This window comes from Halichoerus grypus, chromosome 8 (genome assembly GCF_964656455.1).
Source record: "Halichoerus grypus chromosome 8, mHalGry1.hap1.1, whole genome shotgun sequence".
Taxonomy (NCBI): Eukaryota; Metazoa; Chordata; class Mammalia; order Carnivora; family Phocidae; genus Halichoerus; species Halichoerus grypus.
Window position 1 is genome coordinate 70,039,832 of NC_135719.1, and position 17,533 is coordinate 70,057,364.

A 17,533-nucleotide genomic window follows, 5' to 3' on the forward strand; every position below is an offset into this window, starting at 1 on the left:
CCGGCGCCAAACCGGCAAACCCCAGAGGGGGTGGAGCCAGGCCAGGGAGAGGCGGGGCTGGGCTGCGGGGCGGAAGCTCGCATCTGGTGGTGGCGGAAGCGCGGCCCTTGCGGGGCAAGATGGCGGCGCCCAGGGGGTCCTAAGGTAAGTAAGGGGCTACGCTGGAGGAACGGACTTCGGAGTTCCCCGGCGGAGGGCTCTGGTACAGGGTATCCAGTTCCTTTGTGGGAGCCTCCCCGAGTGTCTTTGCTCTACATTGGAGTGGCCGCGGCTTCTTCGGTGTGAAGATCCCGGCCACGGCCCTCCAGCCGCAGGCTGCATACGCTGAGACTCGGTGATTTCTCTGTTGAATTGGATGGTCCAGAAATGTCCGCGGCCGCAGAGCCCTAGGGGCAGTTGTCGGGCCCGACAGTGTACAAGTCTTGTACTTCTTTGGTGAAATTTAATCCTAAGTGTTTTGCTCTTTTTGATGCGATTGTAAGTGACATTGTTTTCTTAATTTCATTTTCTGATTGTTCTTTTTGCTAGTGTATAGAAATACAGATGATTTTTATATGTTGATCTTTTGTAAGCCCAAGGTTTTTTTGTTCTTAATAATTTGAACACCTTTAGGCCAGGCATATTCTCTCCAGTTTGATACAGAATCATTACTCCCTATCCGCCTGGCTCCTGATGTTATTTTTCTTAGATTCCCTACAGTTGTTCCTGAGACTTTTTATCATCCACAGATTGTAAACAATCTTCAGTTGGCAGTAAATATTATTAGGCTGATGACATCAAGGAGGGCTAAATAGAGAGGGAATGGCAATAAGTTATGAATGAAATAGAATGACTTGATGTGAACCTAAGAAGTGTCCTTTTTTTTTTTTTAAGATTTTATTTATTTATTTGACAAGAGAGACAGCAAGAGAGGGAACACAAGCAGGGGGAGGGGGAGAGAGAGAAGCAGGCTTCCCACCAAGCAGGGAACCCGATGCAGGGCTGGATCCCAGGACCCTGGGATGACGACCTGAGCTGAAGGCAGATGCTTAACGACTGAGCCACCCAGGTGCCCCAGAAGTGTCTTTTCTGATGCACAATAAAGAGAATCAGGGTTCAATTGCAGAGGGCCCATCAGCTTTATTGTTTGTAGGGTTGAATGAGAGGGAATCCCCACACCAAAGCAGTGCTGGAAAGAATTGTACAAGAGAGGCAGCTGGAGTGTCAAGATGCTGTCGAGACCAAAGCCAGGGGAGTCCGAGGTGGACCTGCTGCGCTTCCAGAGTCAGTTTCTTGCAACTGGTGCAGCTCCAGCAGTACAACTGGTGAAGAAAGGAAATAGGGGAGGTGGCAACACTAACCTGGACCAGCCTCTGCTGCAGGATCGTCGGGATGTGGTGACACTGGACAGTGAGTGGCTGTGGGTGTGAGGCTGAGAAGGAGAGAGGGTATGGCCTCCGGGTCCTCTCCCTCTTGCTAATGTGGCTGGATTTTTCCCCATCATTATTTCAGACCCTGCATAGTCTCTGTTGCTGCAGCCCCATTTTACCTATGAAGAAACTGAGGTTCGCAGAGGTTAAATATCTTGCCCAAGGTGACACAATTTGAGCCAGGGCCCCACAGCAGCTGCCTTTCTTTCTTTGGTTTCCTCCTGCCCTCAGTCTCTTCCTGGGAAGGAATGAGTATCCTCACATCTGGGTTTTTTTCTTTCTCAGATCTCCCAGATTCGCCCCCAGCTTTGGTTCCTGCTCCCCCAAAGAGAGCTAGACCCAGCCCCGGCTGCCCCCTGCCTGAACATGAAGACCCTGAAGAGAGGCTGAACAGGCACGATCAGCACATCACTGCCGTCTTGACTAAGATTATTGTGCGTCTCACCCTGGTTGAGTGGGATGAGGCATCCTGGGGCAGCAAGGATAGTGGGTGGGAGTGGTGAGCCGTATGAGTAGAGGTTGATTCCAGAAAGGTGGGACTTTAACCCCCTGCAGTCAGTTTGGGGCTGCTTTAGAATCACTGTGCCCAAAGAAGCAATGTGGGTTCAGGACTCCCTAGAGAGAGATTCTAGTCATACAGAATTGGGGATAGTGGGATAGTGTCCAGTCTGGGGAAATCTCAATATCTTCACTACTTTGTGCTTTGTTGCTGCAGGAACGAGATACAAGTTCAGTGGCAGTGAATCTGCCTGTGCCCAGTGGTGTTGCTTTCCCTCCTGTGTTCCATCGCTCACAGGAGAGACAGGTAGGCAAGGTGCTTAGATGGTACTTAGGAGACATTAGGTAAGCCTCATAGTGCATCTTCCTCAGGCAGATAATATGAATAATGTTAAGCAATTCTCTTGTTAAGGCAGCACCATGCTAAGCACTTTACACACATTACTTAACAACCATGTAAGGTAGGTATCATCCCCATTTTTCAGATGAGGAAACTGAGACCCTGAAAAGATAAGTAACTTGTCCAACATCACACATCTAATAGATAGAAGAACCAGAAATCCAACCCAAATTTGTCAGACTTCAAGACCTGTCCTCCTATAGAGCCCTGCTTTTTCTGAGGACTAGGGTTGTGACCCTTGGAGATTAAGCAAGTCCCTTTTATCTCTTTGTTCCAGTGGCCTTAGTGTAAAGAGGTTGAGAGGAAAATGGGGTAGTGAGCATCAGTCACCTGAGTTTTCTTTTTGCCCCATAGGGGAAGTCTGCAACGTCTGGTAAGAGAAGCATCTTTGCCCAAGAAATTGCAGCAAAGAAAGCATCTGAAGCCAGAGTCCCACCAGTTAGAGAAGTTGTGTCTACCCTGGATCCACCAGAGGGTAAACTGGGGTTGAAGAGACTTGGGCATGGCCTTTTAGAGTCACCTTGGGGTATATGTCTTCCCTGCATCAGATAGGAAGGCATATTTAGATGGCATTTGAGCCATCTAAAGAGATAGCTGTCCCTTATGCCCACTTACAGTATTGAGTATGGGTGGCTTGGGTCTACATCTGGGTCTTAGGTGCAGGGAGAATGCTGGCCATTATTCGATCCTAGGAGGAGGGAAGGAGACAGAGGTATTTGTCAGAGACTGTAAAATAAAGATGTAGACCAAGATTCCTTTAATGATGCAAATTATTAGCAGAAGAGCAGGGGGAAGGCTTCTGGAAGCAGACAGCTACATGGAGATCCAAGAGAGGAGTCAGAAAGTAGGATGTTTCCCTAACATCCCTCAGAAAGGGGCAAAATGGGTGGAGAGATCTCCACCCAATCCAACCTGTGTTTGTGTTTCGGGGGGATAAAGGGGTGTCTCCACTCTGTGCCCGGGAAATTCCTGGGGCCTCCATCTGTCTCCAGGGCTAATGGGATTAGGGACGAGGGCGAGAAGGCCCGGCTGGGGCAAGGCCATGAAACTGATGATACACTTCTTCCAGGGACTGCGTCCTGTGAGGCACTCACACCTCGGGAGCAGGGCTGCCAGCTTCCGTGGGGCAGCCGCGGCTTCCAGGGACCCCATCTGGTCACAGGGAGGGGGCTCGGGAGCCAGGATGCTGAGCAGGAAGCCCAGACCATCCATGAAGAGAACATAGCAAAACTGCAAGCCATGGCGCCTGAGGAGATCCTGCGGGAGCAGCAGCGGTTGCTGGCTCAGCTCGGTACGGCACGCCGGGCTTTCCTGCCGGGACTGGGCTCAGAAGGGACCGCCACTTACTGCTGAAGGCTTACTTCGAGGGCCAGGCCTTTGGCTGGGTCTTTGAATGCTTTATTTCATTCTGTCCTCAAACAGTTCCTGTAAGGTAGGTAGTACTAGCTTCATTTACTTAGGAAAAAAACCTGAGTCACAATCTGAAACTCTCCCCCGGGTCATATGGCTGGTAAGGAACACGGATGAGATGTAAACCCAGGTGTCTCGGGTCTGCCAGGCCCTGCTTTCAACCACTCTATCGTGTATGCTGTACTATTCTAGGGTAACGTGTGCTGTATCATAGCTGTGCGCTCTCTAGTACAGCTGTGGCATTCTGTATGTTCTGTCTGTGCCGCTTTGCCGTGCCATACCTCCTTCCTGGTTTCCGTTCACCACAGCAGCACCGAGCCGAGTCAGTCTTGTCCCAACCTCTATACCTAGCACCTTCATAGAGCATACGTAGATTAGGTTCTAGTAAATATTTGTGCGTAAATAAATTAGCTGAAAGTGAAAGAAATTGTTCCCCTAAATGCCTTCTCTTTGGCCCTAGTCAGCATTCATTCATTTATTCCACAGCCACTTCCTTTGGGCCTCTAACCTGGAGCCAAGCACAGGGATGGGCAGGAACCTGGGTGGGCCAGGGGACTGTGAAGGATGGAGAGAAGGGTGGGTGGGCCGGCCCTAGTGACAGGTGTGGGTCATTGAGGCCCCAGGAGTGCCCAGGGGGCTCAGCCAGGGGTGGGAAGGGGCTTGTCCTGGCCGTGGCACCAGTAGATAGGCAGTATTCAGCAGGTTTCAGGTCTACAGGAGCCGGTGAGGATCTGCCACCACCCGCTCTCCCTTCCATCCTCTCCTCTAGATCCCAACGTGGTCGCCTTCTTGAGGTCTCACAACCGCACCCATGAGCAAGCAGCAGAGAAGGCCACAGAGCAGCAGAGACCAGGAGGACACTCTGCTGAGGTCACTGGAGACAAACCCATTGTGCCAACTTCTGCGAGGGAGCCCAGACAGGAAGATGATCCGGATCCAGGAGCCCCAGGTTTGGAGGAAGAGGGACATCTTTGGGGGAATAAAAGTAGAGGAAAGTATCCCTTCTCCTAGGCCTGGCAGATGGAAAAAGAGAGAATCTTCTCTGTCCTTGGACATCTAACATTAATCTTCCTTATTGTCTGGAAATGAGTCTTCATTTGCTGATGTGTATGTTCTTCCTACATATGCTTCCTGTTTTATTGTCCTGTTCCTGCTCCTTGTCCCTCTCTCCCGGGAAGTGGCAGCAGGGCATGACGGCTGGACCCTCCCCCAGCAGATCATCTCCACCCTGCCTTTACACAAGCTGCCCCAGCTCTGGCTCTATCTACCCCACAGTTTTCTGCCTCTTGCTATCCATGTTGCGGGGGAGATGGCAGGGCCAGGGTGATGGGAGAAGAGGCTGACGCAGGTCTTAACAAACATGCCAGACCTAAAGCAGAGAGGCCAGTAGGAGCACTCATTTCCCAGGACCTGGATTATTTTATTAGTAATTAACAAAAGAAGAAATTGGATTATGAAAGCCAGGATCCTCTTGCCCCTCAGTGAGCTCCAGGCCAGCTGAGCAGGTCAGGTGGGGGTCGGGGGAGAAGGAGGAGGATGTTCCAGAGGTGTGTTTCTGTGTCTTGCCCCGCAGAAGCAGGATCTCTGCCCTTCATTGCCCCACTCCCCTGCTTCTGTAGAAGGTCAGTATTAGGCAGTGGAGAACTGTGTTTTCCCTGATACATATGGTCCTCCCTTCCTCTTCTGCTCCCTCTCTCTCCTCTTCTTTACCTTCTCCTCTTTCTCTTGCCCCTCCCAGCAAGTACTTGGGGTCAGCAGCGGGCTAGAGCCCAGGACTAGGTGTGTTCTGCCATATCTGAGCTATCCGCCCAGTTCCCAGGAGTCCAGCCCCTGGGCTATGCCACTTAAGTCTAGCTAAAGGCAGAGGCTGCCAGAGCCTTGGGCAGAGGGAGATGTGGCAGCTGCGGGGTAATGGCTGGGACCCCAGGGTATCAGTGAGCTGAGCTCCTTAGGGAATACTATTCCGCTTCCATCTTCCTAGCTCTGGCACTGCCTGTGACCCCCCACAAAGAATGGGTGCACATGGACACCGTGGAGCTGGAGAAGCTCCACTGGACCCAGGATCTGCCTCCGCTGCGGAGGCAGCGGACGCAGGAGGTAAGGAGGGCCAGCTGGCCTGTAAGGGGTAGAGCGGGCTGGGAGTGGCCGTGGAAGCTCTGAGACCACATCACTTCTCCATGTCCCCTTCCCCTCTCTCCCCCATGCTCTTGCACCCGAACTCAGGCCCTTTTCTTCCCTGGAGCTTGAGGAACATTTCTCCTTTGCACTCCTCCTCCTCTCCCCATCAGCCTGCCTGGCCCCTGGGGTCAAGGGAGTTCCATTTCCACTCCGGGGTAGAGTCAGGACCGGAGGCCTGGGATGAAAGGCGAGGAGTGCGTATAGGGAAGTTGCCATGTCCCCAGCCTATAGTCTTTTTTCTCTTCCCATTAGAGGATGCAGGCCCGATTTAATCTTCAGGGAGAGCTACTGGCCCCTGATGTGGACCTGCCCACCCATCTGGGCCTGCACCACCATGGAGAAGAGGCAGAGGTGAGGCATGGGGCTCAGGGAGGACTGGGCAGCTCTCAGCAAGTGCTTTTATCAGCCATATGGAAGAGGACCTCTGGTCAGTTACCTTGGACCTTCTGTGTAGCCTATTCCATTTCATGGCCTTGCTGTCCATAGGTTCTTAGGCTCAAAATGTTTCTCCTCATTCCTTCGCATTCCAGTCAGTTGCCTGAACTTGCCAGTTTTATGTCTGTCACCTCCCCTGGTATTTTCTCGAGAAGAGGCTTGCTCCTTTGTTCAGTCGCCATGTCTTCCCATCCATCCGTCATGGGGCTGCCATACTGATTCCCTCTGACCCAGCCCAGGCCATGCCTTGCCTTGCCTTGGAAAGTTTCCTGGCTCCCTTCTGCTCACAGAATTGTCATGGCTGCTTAGCCTGGCAAGACAGTCCTTCAACAGTCTCTCCCTGCTGACCCTATAGCTCTGCCTTCTCACCCCTGCCACACCACTGTGGTGCTCTCCCCCCTCACATACAGCGTGTGCTCAAGGACCTCAGGCTCAGTTCTTCAGGCCATGGGAGCTCCACCCACCCACTGAGACCACAGCACTTTTCCATGTCCCCGTTTTCTCTCTTTCCTATTCTCTTGTTGCAAGTTAAACACGGATTACTGAATTCCTCCCTCTCTGCTTTATGCCGTGGTTACTCGTGTGCAAATCTTACCTTTACCAGTTTGAGGATCAATCCATGGAGAGAAGAGGCAAGAGAGGGGCGCCTGGGTGGCTCAGTCGTTAAGTGTCTGCCTTCGGCTCAGGTCGTGATCCCAGGGTTCTGGGATCAAGCCCCGCAGCGGGCTCCCTGCTCAATGGGAAGCCTGCTTCTCCCTCTCCACCCCACCCCGCCACTTGTGTTCCCTCTCTCAGTGTGTCTGTCTGTTAAATAAATAAAATCTTTACAAAAAAAGGGGGGGGGCAAAAGATATCACTTACTTAACTTTGTCTTCCCCTTGACAGCTAACTCAGTGCCTAGAATATAGGGGTTTCTGTGTATTAGTTGGGGGGTGCTGCCCTGTGTGTTGGCTCCTTCTGACATCTTGTCCCTGCCCCAGAGAGCAGGGTACTCCCTGCAGGAGCTCTTCCACCTGACGCGCAGCCAGGTGTCCCAGCAGAGAGCATTAGCACTGCACGTGTTGGCCCAGGTCATCGGCAGGGTGAGTGGACTGCCTGCCCCCATGCCTCACCCCCTCCGACCCCAGCCTTGGACTTCCCCCACCTCCTGTCCTTTCTGTTCCAACCCAGGAGCCCATACAGCAGCTCTCTCTGGGGCAGACTGGGAATGGGACAAACCCAGGGTCATAGGTGGGCAAGTGAAGGGTTTAGGACAAAGACTTTGTAACTTCAACATCTTCAGCAAGGTTCTCCCTTGCCCCCAAGGCCCAGGCTGGTGAGTTTGGGGACCGGCTAGTGGGCAGTGTCTTGCGCCTCCTTTTGGATGCTGGTTTCCTCTTCCTACTGCGCTTCTCCCTGGATGACAGAGTGGATGGGGTCATCGCAGCTGCCGTCCGGGCTCTTCGGGCTCTGCTGGTGGCTCCTGGAGATGAGGTACGCAGGGATAGAAATGGGGCTTTGAGGCATCAGGGTCCCTGCCCCTGCTGCTGGCACACCCTCCCTGCCAAGGCTTTGCCAGGCAGAGCAGAGAACGGGATGGCAGCGTCACTGTCTTCTCTCCTAAGAGCCCCAAAGCCCAGCAGCCTTGCCTTTCTATTCTTGGTGTGAGGTTTCTGCTGACTACTCCTAGGCCCTCTTTCCGGGCCTGACTCCTTTCTCTTCTTTTCTTTTTTTTTTTTTTTAAGATTTTATTTTATTTATTTATTTGACACAGAGAGAGACAGCGAGAGAGGGAATACAAGCAGGGGGAGGGGGAGAGGGAGAAGCAGGCTTCCCGCCGAGCAGGGAGCCCGATGCGGGGCTCGATCCCAGGACCCTGGGATCATGACCTGAGCCGAAGGCAGACGCTTAACGACTGAGCCACCCAGGCGCCCCCTTCCTCTTCTTCCCATCCCTTCTCTTTCCTATGTCAGGAGCTCCTCGACAGCACCTTCTCCTGGTACCATGGAGCTTTGGTGTTCCCTCTGATGCCCAGCCAGGAAGACAAGGAGGATGATGAGGATGAAGATGAAGAACATCCAGCAGAGAAAGCAAAAAGGAAGAGCCCTGAGGAAGGAAGCCAGCCTCCATCTGACCTGGCTCGACATGACGTCATCAAGGTAAAGATGCTGGGGCAGCTGCACCTGTCCCACGACCTTGAGGGCAAGCACATCTTTTTGGGGCGGGGGGGTGAGAGAGAGAGAGATTGAGAATCCAAGCAGGCTCCATGCCCAGGGCAGAGCCCGATGTGGGGCTCGATCCCACAACCCTGAGATCATGACCTGAGCCAAAATCAAGAGTCAGATGCTCAAGTTACTGCGCCACCTCAGCGCCCCTATAGGCGAGCACATCTTAGGCAAGAAGGGTCATCAAGGCTTGGGGCCCAGCTGCGTTTTCCATTGGGTTTATCTCTCTGATCACCAGGGGCTTCTGGCTACCAACCTGCTGCCTCGGCTGCGCTATGTGCTAGAGGTGACCTGCCCAGCACCTTCTGTGGTCCTTGACATCCTGGCTGTGCTCATCCGTCTGGCCCGGCATTCCCTGGAGTCAGCCACAAGGGTGAGAAAGAGAAGAGGAGACAAGGACTGGGCAAAGAGCCTAGCTGAGCCTGGGCCTGACCCTCAGCCTCCCTGCCTCCCTTTTCTTCCTGTCCCCCACAGGTCCTGGAGTGCCCTCGGCTAATAGAGACTGTGGTTCGAGAGTTCCTGCCCACTAGCTGGTCCCTCATGGGGGTGGGGCCTGCCCCCAGTCTACACAAAATGCCCTGTGCCACTGCCATGAAACTACTTCGTGTCCTGGCCTCGGCTGGTAGGAATATTGCTGCCCGGCTGGTGAGCAAGACGAAGGTCAAGGGATGAGGGCCTTACGACCGTGCTGGGTTGGGGTCTAAGCATGGCCTCTGGACTCTGGGTAACTGGCTCATGCCATCTTCCTCTTCATCTCTGATCCAGTTGCTCTGAATGCAGCAGGAACCACCAGCCAGGAACCTAGTCACCTGGAGTCTAGTGTATCCTATAGGCCTACTGTGCTTTCGTTACCTGAAGGGAGGGCTCCCCCTCCCCTGGACCCAGACCAGAAGAGCCACATAGAGATGGGCATCCATCACCCATAGCCAAGTCACCCAAGCAAGTGCTTGCTGAAAAGAAGGAGGGGAGGGAGGGAGGGATGGATGAGGTAGTTTCATCCTGGCCCACAGTTAAGACCCCGTGGCCCGAGAGGGGCCTGGAACGGGCTGAGTTGAGGCCATCGCCATAGTAAGAGAACCTGAGGCCGCTTGGGCCCCCAGGGGAATGGGATGCCCAGACTCTGCCCTCTTGCCCTCAGTTGAGCAGCTTTGATCTCCGGAGCCGCCTGTGCCGCTTTATAGCAGAGGCTCCCCAGGAAATGGCCTTGCCCCCAGAGGAAGCCGAGACGCTGAGCACCGAGGCCTTCCGGCTGTGGGCTGTGGCTGCCTCCTATGGCCAGGGAGGTGACTTTTACAGGTGAGGAGAGACGGGAGGAGCCTCCTTTGTAGACCCCTCCAGTTCTGCACTCGGGCCTAATCTGATGACCCAGCCTTGCCCAAAGTGTCCAGCTCAGAGGGAGGCTGAAAATGAGGAGGGGATTCTGGGAGGAATGAAGAAAGCCTGGGGGCCAGGACTAGCCAGGGGGATAGTAGAACAAAGCTGAGGTAACCACATTCTGTGCACAACAGCCTTAGCAGCTTGCTGAAATACGATTTAAATCCCCTGTTGGGAGGAAGCCTGGAAGGTCTCCCTCTTTCCCTTCAGCCCCCAGCCTTCCTTCCCTCTGAAGCCTTCTAAGAGTGCCCAGCCCTGGAGCCTCTCCCTCCTGAGCTTCCTTAACCAGCCTGCAGATCCCTGGGGCGGCGCCCTGCCTTGTGTCTTCTGTCTCCACGTCCAGGGTCTTCATACACTGAAAGACAGTAACTGTTCTCCCCCAGGGAGCTGTACCCAGTGCTGATGCGGGCCCTGCAGGCTGTGCCAGGGGAGCTCAGCACCCAGCCCCCTCGGCCCCTGTCGGTGCAGCGGATAGCCTCCTTGCTCACTCTCCTCGCCCAGCTGACCTTGGCCGCCAGCAGCACCGCCCCTGAGCCCAGCAGGTGGGTTATAGCTCTGAGCTCTGGAACAGGCAGAAGCACTCCTCCAGATGGAGAGGGTGGGTAGAGCTTGTGGGGGCGTCGAGGCAGCCAGACCTTCACTGTGACCCCTTCTGGCATTCCTATAGTGATGCTGCTGGGGCCGGTGTGTCGGCCACCCCTTCCTCGATCACTTGGACACAGGTGTCCGGGCTCCAGCCTCTTGTGGAGCCCTGTCTAAGACAGACCTTGAAGTTGCTGCCCAGACCTGAGATGTGGCAGGCCCTGAGCCCAGTGCCTACTGCCTGCCTGCTCTTCCTGGATGCATACTACCAGGCCTGGAGCCAGCAGGTGAATGTGGCCTGCCCGCCTTCCTCTGTGCCCTGGGTGCCTGCCTCCCTCTTCACACACCACCCTCTATCTCCCTTTCTGTTTCCACTTCTCCATCCCTACTTCCCCATTCCACTTTTTCCTACTCTCCGCCTTTTCCCTCCCACCTTTCTTCCTTTTTCTCCCTTCACATCCATTGGAGCTGCCAAGGAGCTGTGTTGGTGGGGACCAGAGACCCCCAAGCAGCAGCTCTGTCTCAGAGCCTTCATGCTCTGAGTACAGTGGGTGTCGGGGCAACCTCGGGGTCTTTTCTCTCTCCAGAGGGTCAGAAGGCGGAAGCCTCCAAACACTGACTCTTGGGCTCTTAGAGTAATAGGCTTGGCCTGGGGACCCAGGGTCTAGGAGAATGGGTTTCTTGGGCTGTCAGCTCAGTGAGCCCCTTGGTCCTCCAGCCAAGCCTGTGCCCAGGGGATTGGCTTCAGGATATGGAGCGCCTGTCGGAGAGCCTGCTGCTACCCCTGCTGCGCACACCCACTCTGGGCGGCCTGTGGGATTCTCTTGGGTATGTGCTCTGTGGGGGGGGGGCGGGGGGGGTGTGGTTGGGGGGTAGGGGTAGTAGGGAGGAGGCAGTTTCTCTCCCTCTGGGACTCCTAGGTCTAGCTCCCTCATCCATCCTGAGTAGAACCTCTCAGCCAGAGGAAACCTTAATCCCTAGCAGGCAGCACTTGAGGGCTCTGAGGAATGTGGGTACTGGTCTACGTAGTCAGGTTCCTGCTGGCCTTGGCCACAGACCAAGCAGCTCTTTTCCAGCCTGGCACATATCAGGCCGGAGCCCCCCTCAGCTTCTTCATTCTGCCTCCAGGAGCTGCTCCCCTCTCTGCAACCCGCAGTTCTGTGTTCGGGCCCCTGAAGCTCTCCCCAGCCTCGTGTCACTGGGCAGCACAGGAGGCCACCCCTCTCTCAGTCTGGCTGGCTCAGCCTCACCGTTCCCATTCCTCACTGCCCTTCTCTCTCTTTTCAACACCTTGGCCCGGATCCACAAGGGGCTATGTGACCAGGTGAGACCTAGGCGCCTGGTTAGGGGTCAGGCGGGGGTGGGGGGGCGTGGAGGGGCAAGATGGGAAGAGTCAGAGCAAAAGGTACCACTTGGGGAAGGGAGGTCTCTCCTGCCAGCCCCCATTTCTCTGAGTTTCTCTGGGGAGGGCGCAGCCACCTGAGGAACCCCAGGAAAGATCGAAGTCACCTTTAGATCTGAACAAGCTTGCTTTTCTTCAGCTGGCTGCCGTACTGGCTGCCCCAGGACTCCAGAACTACTTCCTCCAGTGTTTGGCTCCTGTGGCCGCCCCACCCCTCACACCCTTGTCTGCGTGGGTCTTGCGCCACGAGTACCACCTGCAATACCTGGCACTCATCCTGGCCCAGAGAGCGGTGGGTACACCCCAGCCCCCCATACCTCTGTCCTTCCCCCCCCATTACCCCCCCCCGCCAGTTTTTTGGAACCCATGCTACTTCTGGCAGTCCATGCACACCCTTCTTTGCTCTAGACATGCCCAGGATCTGTGCAGCTATCCTCTCTGCACGTAACCCCACATCTGTCTGCTCTGTCCCCTCTCACACCGCCCCCCCAACCCCCCGCTTCTCTGCTCACAGGCAACAGTCCAGCCAGATCTGGCCATCAACGCTGCCCTCCATCATAGTATGGTCTTGGCCCTGCTGGGCCGACTGCTTCCTGGAAGTGAGCACCTTGCCCATGAGCTACTGCTGAGCTGTGTATTCCGTCTGGAGTTCCTCCCGTGAGTCCGGGGTTGGTGACATCAACTCAGCCCTTTGAGAGGCTGCTGTGGCTGTTGACGGAGCAGCCCTGAATTTGGAGCTAGGAGACCTGGGCTTAATCCGCTTTCTTCCATGGATCGTGCTTTACATTTCAGAGTTTCCATTTCTCATCAGTAAAGCGGGGATGAAGATATCCACGCTAGAGAATTATGAGATTTTCGTGTGACCGTCAGGCTAAGAAGTAGCGTATGAATTAGCTGTACACACGGAACAGCTAACGGGGACCGAGTGCTTACTCTGTACCTGGCCGCTTCTTAAGTATTTCTATTGTTTTTTCTCTGTACTGTGAGATTGTATTGTTATCCCCATTTTACTGTGAGGAAACTGAGGCACAGAGAAGCCTCATCAGCCTGCCCCTAAGCAGCAGACTATGGGTCCCACCCTCTTGACTGCTACACACACTAGATAGAAAGTGATTAGGGAACACAGAGGAGCAGGATTGGACCTGGAACCTCTGGGAAGCCCTGGAGAGCTGGCATGGTGTTCAGAGCGCTGTGGTTCAAGCGCTCACCTTTGCCTTTTGGGTTCTGTTGCAGGGAAAGAGCATCAGGGGGTCCGGAGGCAGCCGACTTCTCTGACCGGCTGTCCTTAGGAAGCGGCAAGGACTCAGGGTGTGGGCGAGGGGCTCTGCTGGCTCAGGCCTGCCAGGACCTCCCCAGCATCCGCAGCTGCTACCTGACCCACTGCTCACTGGCCGGAGCCAGCCTGCTGGCCTCACAGGCCTTGTACCGAGGGGAGCTCCAGCGAGTCCCAGGCCTGCTGCTCCCCGTGCCTAAGGAGCCGCTGCTGCCCACCGACTGGCCTTTCCTGCCACTGATCCATCTCTACCACCAGGCCTCAGACACTCCCTCGGGGCTCCCTCCTGCTGACACTGTGGGCACGGCTCTGCGGGCTCTGCAGTGGGTGCTAGTCCTGGAGAGCTGGCGCCCCCAGGCCCTCTGGGCCGTGCCTCCTGCCGCCCGCCTGGCGCGACTCATGTGTGTGTTCCTGGTGGACAGTGAACTGTTCCGGGAGACCCCAGTACAATATCTGGTGGCCGCCCTCCTGGCCCGCCTCTGCCAGCCTAAGGTCCTGCCAGACCTCAAGCTGGATTGCCCACTTCCTGGCCTGGCGTCTTTCCCTGACCTCTATGCCAGCTTCCTGGAGCATTTTGAGGCTGTCTCTTATGGGGACCACCTCTTTGGAGCCCTGGTTCTCCTTCCCCTGCAGCGCCGTTTCAGCGTCACTTTGCGCCTCGCTCTCTTCGGGGAGCATGTGGGAGCCTTGCGAGCTCTGGGCCTGCCTCTGACCCAGGTACTTTCTCAGCCCAGCAGAGCCTGCCATGGCCTTCCTGTACTGGGCCTGGGGGGCAGTCCTGAGCAGTGGGGAGCTTTGGTGGGCCTCAGGTTCCTTATCTTACTTCTGGGGGATTTTGAGGAGATTAAGAGAATCCATGAAAAGAGTTTAACAGGGTATCTGGCATACAGTATGTATTGGTTATTAACAAGCCACAGCTCATTGCTCAGTGCTATAGTCTAGATAAGAGACGTAAAAACCAATATAGTTTTAAATTATTCACATTTTAGATGTTAGGCCAGGATTCAGGAAAGGGAAAGATCAAAGTGGGCTTCCCGTAAGGAGAAAGCTTTGGGGAAGAAGCAAGAGATTGACGTGGGCACTGAAGGTTGGGTAGAATTTGATGTTGAGGATGAAGGACAGAACGTCCCTAGTGGAACACCATCAGCAAAAGCTCAGAGGCAGGAAGGAATATAACAGGGTTGGAAGAGGGAGGAGCCAGATTTCAGTTTAGGAACTTATTGAAACAAGGCTAATAAAGTCTTAGAGGGCCTCAAAAATCAGGCTAAATGGTTTTAAACTTATATAAGCTGTAGAGAGTTAACTTTTTTTAAGGTTTGGTTTTTTATTTTCATTATAACTTATTTTGGTAAACTTAAAATAAATGTTTTAATAAATACATTTAACATGTATATAAAATAAGTTATATAAAGAACTAAAGAGAAAATGTAAAATATTTTTAAGAATTAAAAAGAACAGGTGCCTGGGTGGCTCAGATGGTTAAGCATCTGCCTTCAGCTCAGGTCATGATCTCTGGGGCCTGGGATCAAGCCCCACATCGGGCTCCCTGCTTAGGAGGGAGTCTGCTTCTCCCTCTACCCCTCCCCCTGCTCGTGCTCTCTCTCTCTCTCTCTCTCTCAAATAAATAAATAAAATCTTTGAGAGAAAAAAAAAGAATTAAAAAGAACATTATGGCCCAGTAGTAACTGTTTTGATTTTGATTTATCCTTTTTTAGTCTTTATATGTACATATATATTTTTATAAAATTGGGATCCTTGCATAATGTTTTCTTCATTTAACATTACATAATAAGCATTTCCCAATCATTAAATATTCTAAGAAATCAACATTTTTTATTACATTATAATCCATTGTGTAGGTGCATCCTTTTATCAGAACCCCTTGGTGGGCATGACAATTGTTTCTAATTTTCTGCTATTTGAAGTAACACTATGATAAACACCACTGGATATAAATTTTATCTTTTTCTCATAATCATTTCTTTTTTCTTTTTCTTTTCTTTTCTTTTTTAAAGTAATCTCTGCATCCAATGTGGGGCTCGAACTCACAACCCTGAGATCAAGAGTTGCATGCTGTACCGACTAAGCCAGCCAGGTGCCCCTCTCAGTCATTTCTGCATGGAATTAAAAGTGATTTTTTTTTTTTTTAGAGAGTTAACTGGTCCAAAGAAAATGAACTTCTGAAAGGTTTCATAATATGATTGAGCAGTTGAATGTGACATTTTGAAAGTTTTAATTTTAAGCAGATTAAACAAGTAGTGGTAGGCAGTAGAAATTCACTACTACTTCCCAATTTCCCAGTTTCCTCTGCTTCCCAGCTCTTCAGTCTTTAACCTCAGTCCTTGTGATAGACAGGAATGGACGTCTGTCCAGGACCTTATCTCTGCCCTCATGGTTTGGCTCAGGTGACCATCAAGCATCCACCCTGTTGTCCCGTGATACAGATTCCCACCCTCACCCTCAGCATGTCTCATTCCCCCGTCACAGTTGCCTGTGTCCTTGGAGTGCTATACAGAGCCTCCTGAAGATAACCTGGCCCTCCTTCAGCTCTACTTCCGGGCCCTGGTTACGGGTGCTCTCTGTCCACGTTGGTGCCCTGTGCTCTATGCTGTGGCCGTGGCCCATGTCAACAGCTTCATCTTCTCCCAGGACCCCAAGAGCTCAGTAAGTTACATGCCCATCTCCAGAGGGAGGAAGAGAGACTGCGACTGAGCTGCCTCTGGGTCAGCTGGGCAAGAGAGGAGGGTCAGATGAGGCCGGTGATGGGTGTCAGCCCTTGGCCCTTGGCCCAGTGCCATCTCTCCCTCCCTGTTCTGCCTCTAGGATGAGGTAAAGGCTGCCCGCAGGAGCCTGCTGCAGAAAACTTGGCTGCTGGCAGATGAGGTAGGATGGGGCACATCCCGGAGGGGAGTAAAATAGTAGGTCTTGGGGGGCAGAGATCTCAACAGGATCTCAGTACCTACTTCATAAAGTTTCTTCCCTTTTTGCAGGGTCTCCGGCAGCACCTTCTCCACTATAAGCTCCCTGATTCTGCCCTCCCAGAAGGCTTTGAGCTGTATCCCCAGTTGCCCCCTCTGCGTCAGCAGTACCTCCAGAGACTGACCTCAGGCATGCTCCAGAATGGGGTGTCAGAGGCCTAGTAGAGTTGCTACAGATGAAGACATGGATCCATTCTGCTGGGGTTCACCAGCACGTGCCTGACCAGACAAAAGGATTTTGTGTACTAAGGGTGCACAGGAGACAGGAGCAGAAGGCTTGCCTTCCTGGGAACAGGCCGTTTGAGCTTTTTTGGAGCAGGGTGAGCCCTACCATTATGTCCTGATGTCTGAAGCTCAGTTTCTGAGAGTCTGTACTGGGAGTGAAGGGTGACTTAACTTACCCCTCTTTTGGGGCCAAGACAAACTATGGACATCTCTCCCTCCCCTGCCCCAGACAAAGATATATGAATGCTATAGATGTGTACTGAAATAAACAATTTTTTTTATCTCCTAGGAATCTGATTTGGACTGATTTCAGACATGGTACTTCAGGATTGGTAATGGAGGGATGGATTATCCCAGGGGAGAAGCAGGACTTCTGTGAGAGATGGGGGAAGTAAAAACTAAGTCCACACCTGGGACAACGAAAATGTGGGTCCCAGTTCTGGAGTAGAGCCAGGCCAGGGTAATGCTCTTGGGAAGGGGTACTTCTTAAAGGACTCTCGGCAGTCCACTTGGAGTATAAGTATCCTTAGTGAGGTCAGCGTCTTGTCTCCTTACGGTCCATTAACTGCTATCCTGAGATATGAAGAAACCAAAAGCCAAACTGTGCAGTAGCGGTCTGTCTTAATCTTTTTTTTTTAACTTTTTTTTTTTTAAGATTTTATTTATTTACTTGACAGAGAGATAGTGAGAGAGGGAACACAAGCAGGGGGAGTGGGAAAGGGAGAAGCAGGCTTCCCGCGGAGCAGGGAGCCCAATGCGGGGCTCGATCCCAGGACCCTGGGATCATGACCTGAGCGGAAGGCAGAAGCTTAACGACTGAGTCACCTAGGCGCCCCTGTCTGTCTTAATCTGTTTGGGCTGCTGTAACAGAATACCATAGACTGAGTGGCTTATAAACAACAGAAATTTATTTCTAACAATTCTGGAGGCTGGGAAGTCCCAAGATCAAGGTGCTGATACAGTTGGTCTCCAGTGAGGACCCACTTCCTGGTTTGTGGACAGCCCTCACATGGTAGAAGGGACATGGGAGCCCTCTGGGTCTTCTTTATAAAGACACTAACCCCCATTCCACCCATGAGGGTGGAACCTTCATGACCTAATCACTTTCCAGAAGCCTTGCCTCCAAATCCCCTCACATTGGGTGTTAGAGTTCAACATATGAACT

General features: G+C 53.0%; 1 protein-coding gene across 4 annotated transcripts; it reads left to right on the forward strand.

Annotated features, from left to right (window-relative positions):
* RPAP1 (RNA polymerase II associated protein 1) lies at positions 1 to 16,974 on the forward strand. Of its 4 annotated transcripts, XR_004914882.2 has the most exons (26): positions 1 to 144; positions 1,133 to 1,389; positions 1,695 to 1,843; positions 2,125 to 2,214; positions 2,662 to 2,782; positions 3,377 to 3,598; positions 4,487 to 4,666; positions 5,699 to 5,814; positions 6,148 to 6,246; positions 7,311 to 7,412; positions 7,636 to 7,803; positions 8,283 to 8,468; positions 8,773 to 8,907; positions 9,009 to 9,179; positions 9,673 to 9,830; positions 10,292 to 10,450; positions 10,576 to 10,777; positions 11,209 to 11,318; positions 11,619 to 11,814; positions 12,032 to 12,184; positions 12,407 to 12,549; positions 13,126 to 13,882; positions 15,653 to 15,829; positions 15,989 to 16,048; positions 16,156 to 16,463; positions 16,658 to 16,974. XR_004914882.2 is itself a non-coding variant. In XM_036084649.2 (25 exons), the coding sequence occupies exons 2-25, from the start codon at positions 1,209 to 1,211 to the stop codon at positions 16,303 to 16,305; spliced, it is 4,185 nt and encodes a 1,394-aa protein (XP_035940542.2). In that variant the 5' UTR covers positions 1 to 144; positions 1,133 to 1,208; the 3' UTR covers positions 16,306 to 16,656. The 4 variants fall into 4 exon arrangements, 2 of the variants coding, with proteins under 2 accessions (XP_035940542.2, XP_077935639.1); XM_036084649.2 differs by lacking the exon at positions 16,658 to 16,974 and having other exon boundaries at positions 16,156 to 16,656; XM_078079513.1 differs by lacking the exons at positions 1 to 144; positions 16,658 to 16,974 and adding an exon at positions 156 to 477 and having other exon boundaries at positions 16,156 to 16,656.
* Positions 16,975 to 17,533: the final 559 nt, after the last annotated feature.

Excerpts from the sequence above, each read along its gene's own strand:
- RPAP1 (XM_036084649.2), top strand. The coding sequence starts at position 1,209 with ATGCTGTCGAGACCAAAGCCAGGGGAGTCCGAGGTGGACCTGCTGCGC. Across the intron at positions 4,667-5,698 it reads TCCGGATCCAGGAGCCCCAG|CTCTGGCACTGCCTGTGACC; the intron begins GTTTGGAGGAAG and ends CCATCTTCCTAG. Across the intron at positions 12,185-12,406 it reads TCATCCTGGCCCAGAGAGCG|GCAACAGTCCAGCCAGATCT; the intron begins GTGGGTACACCC and ends CTCTGCTCACAG.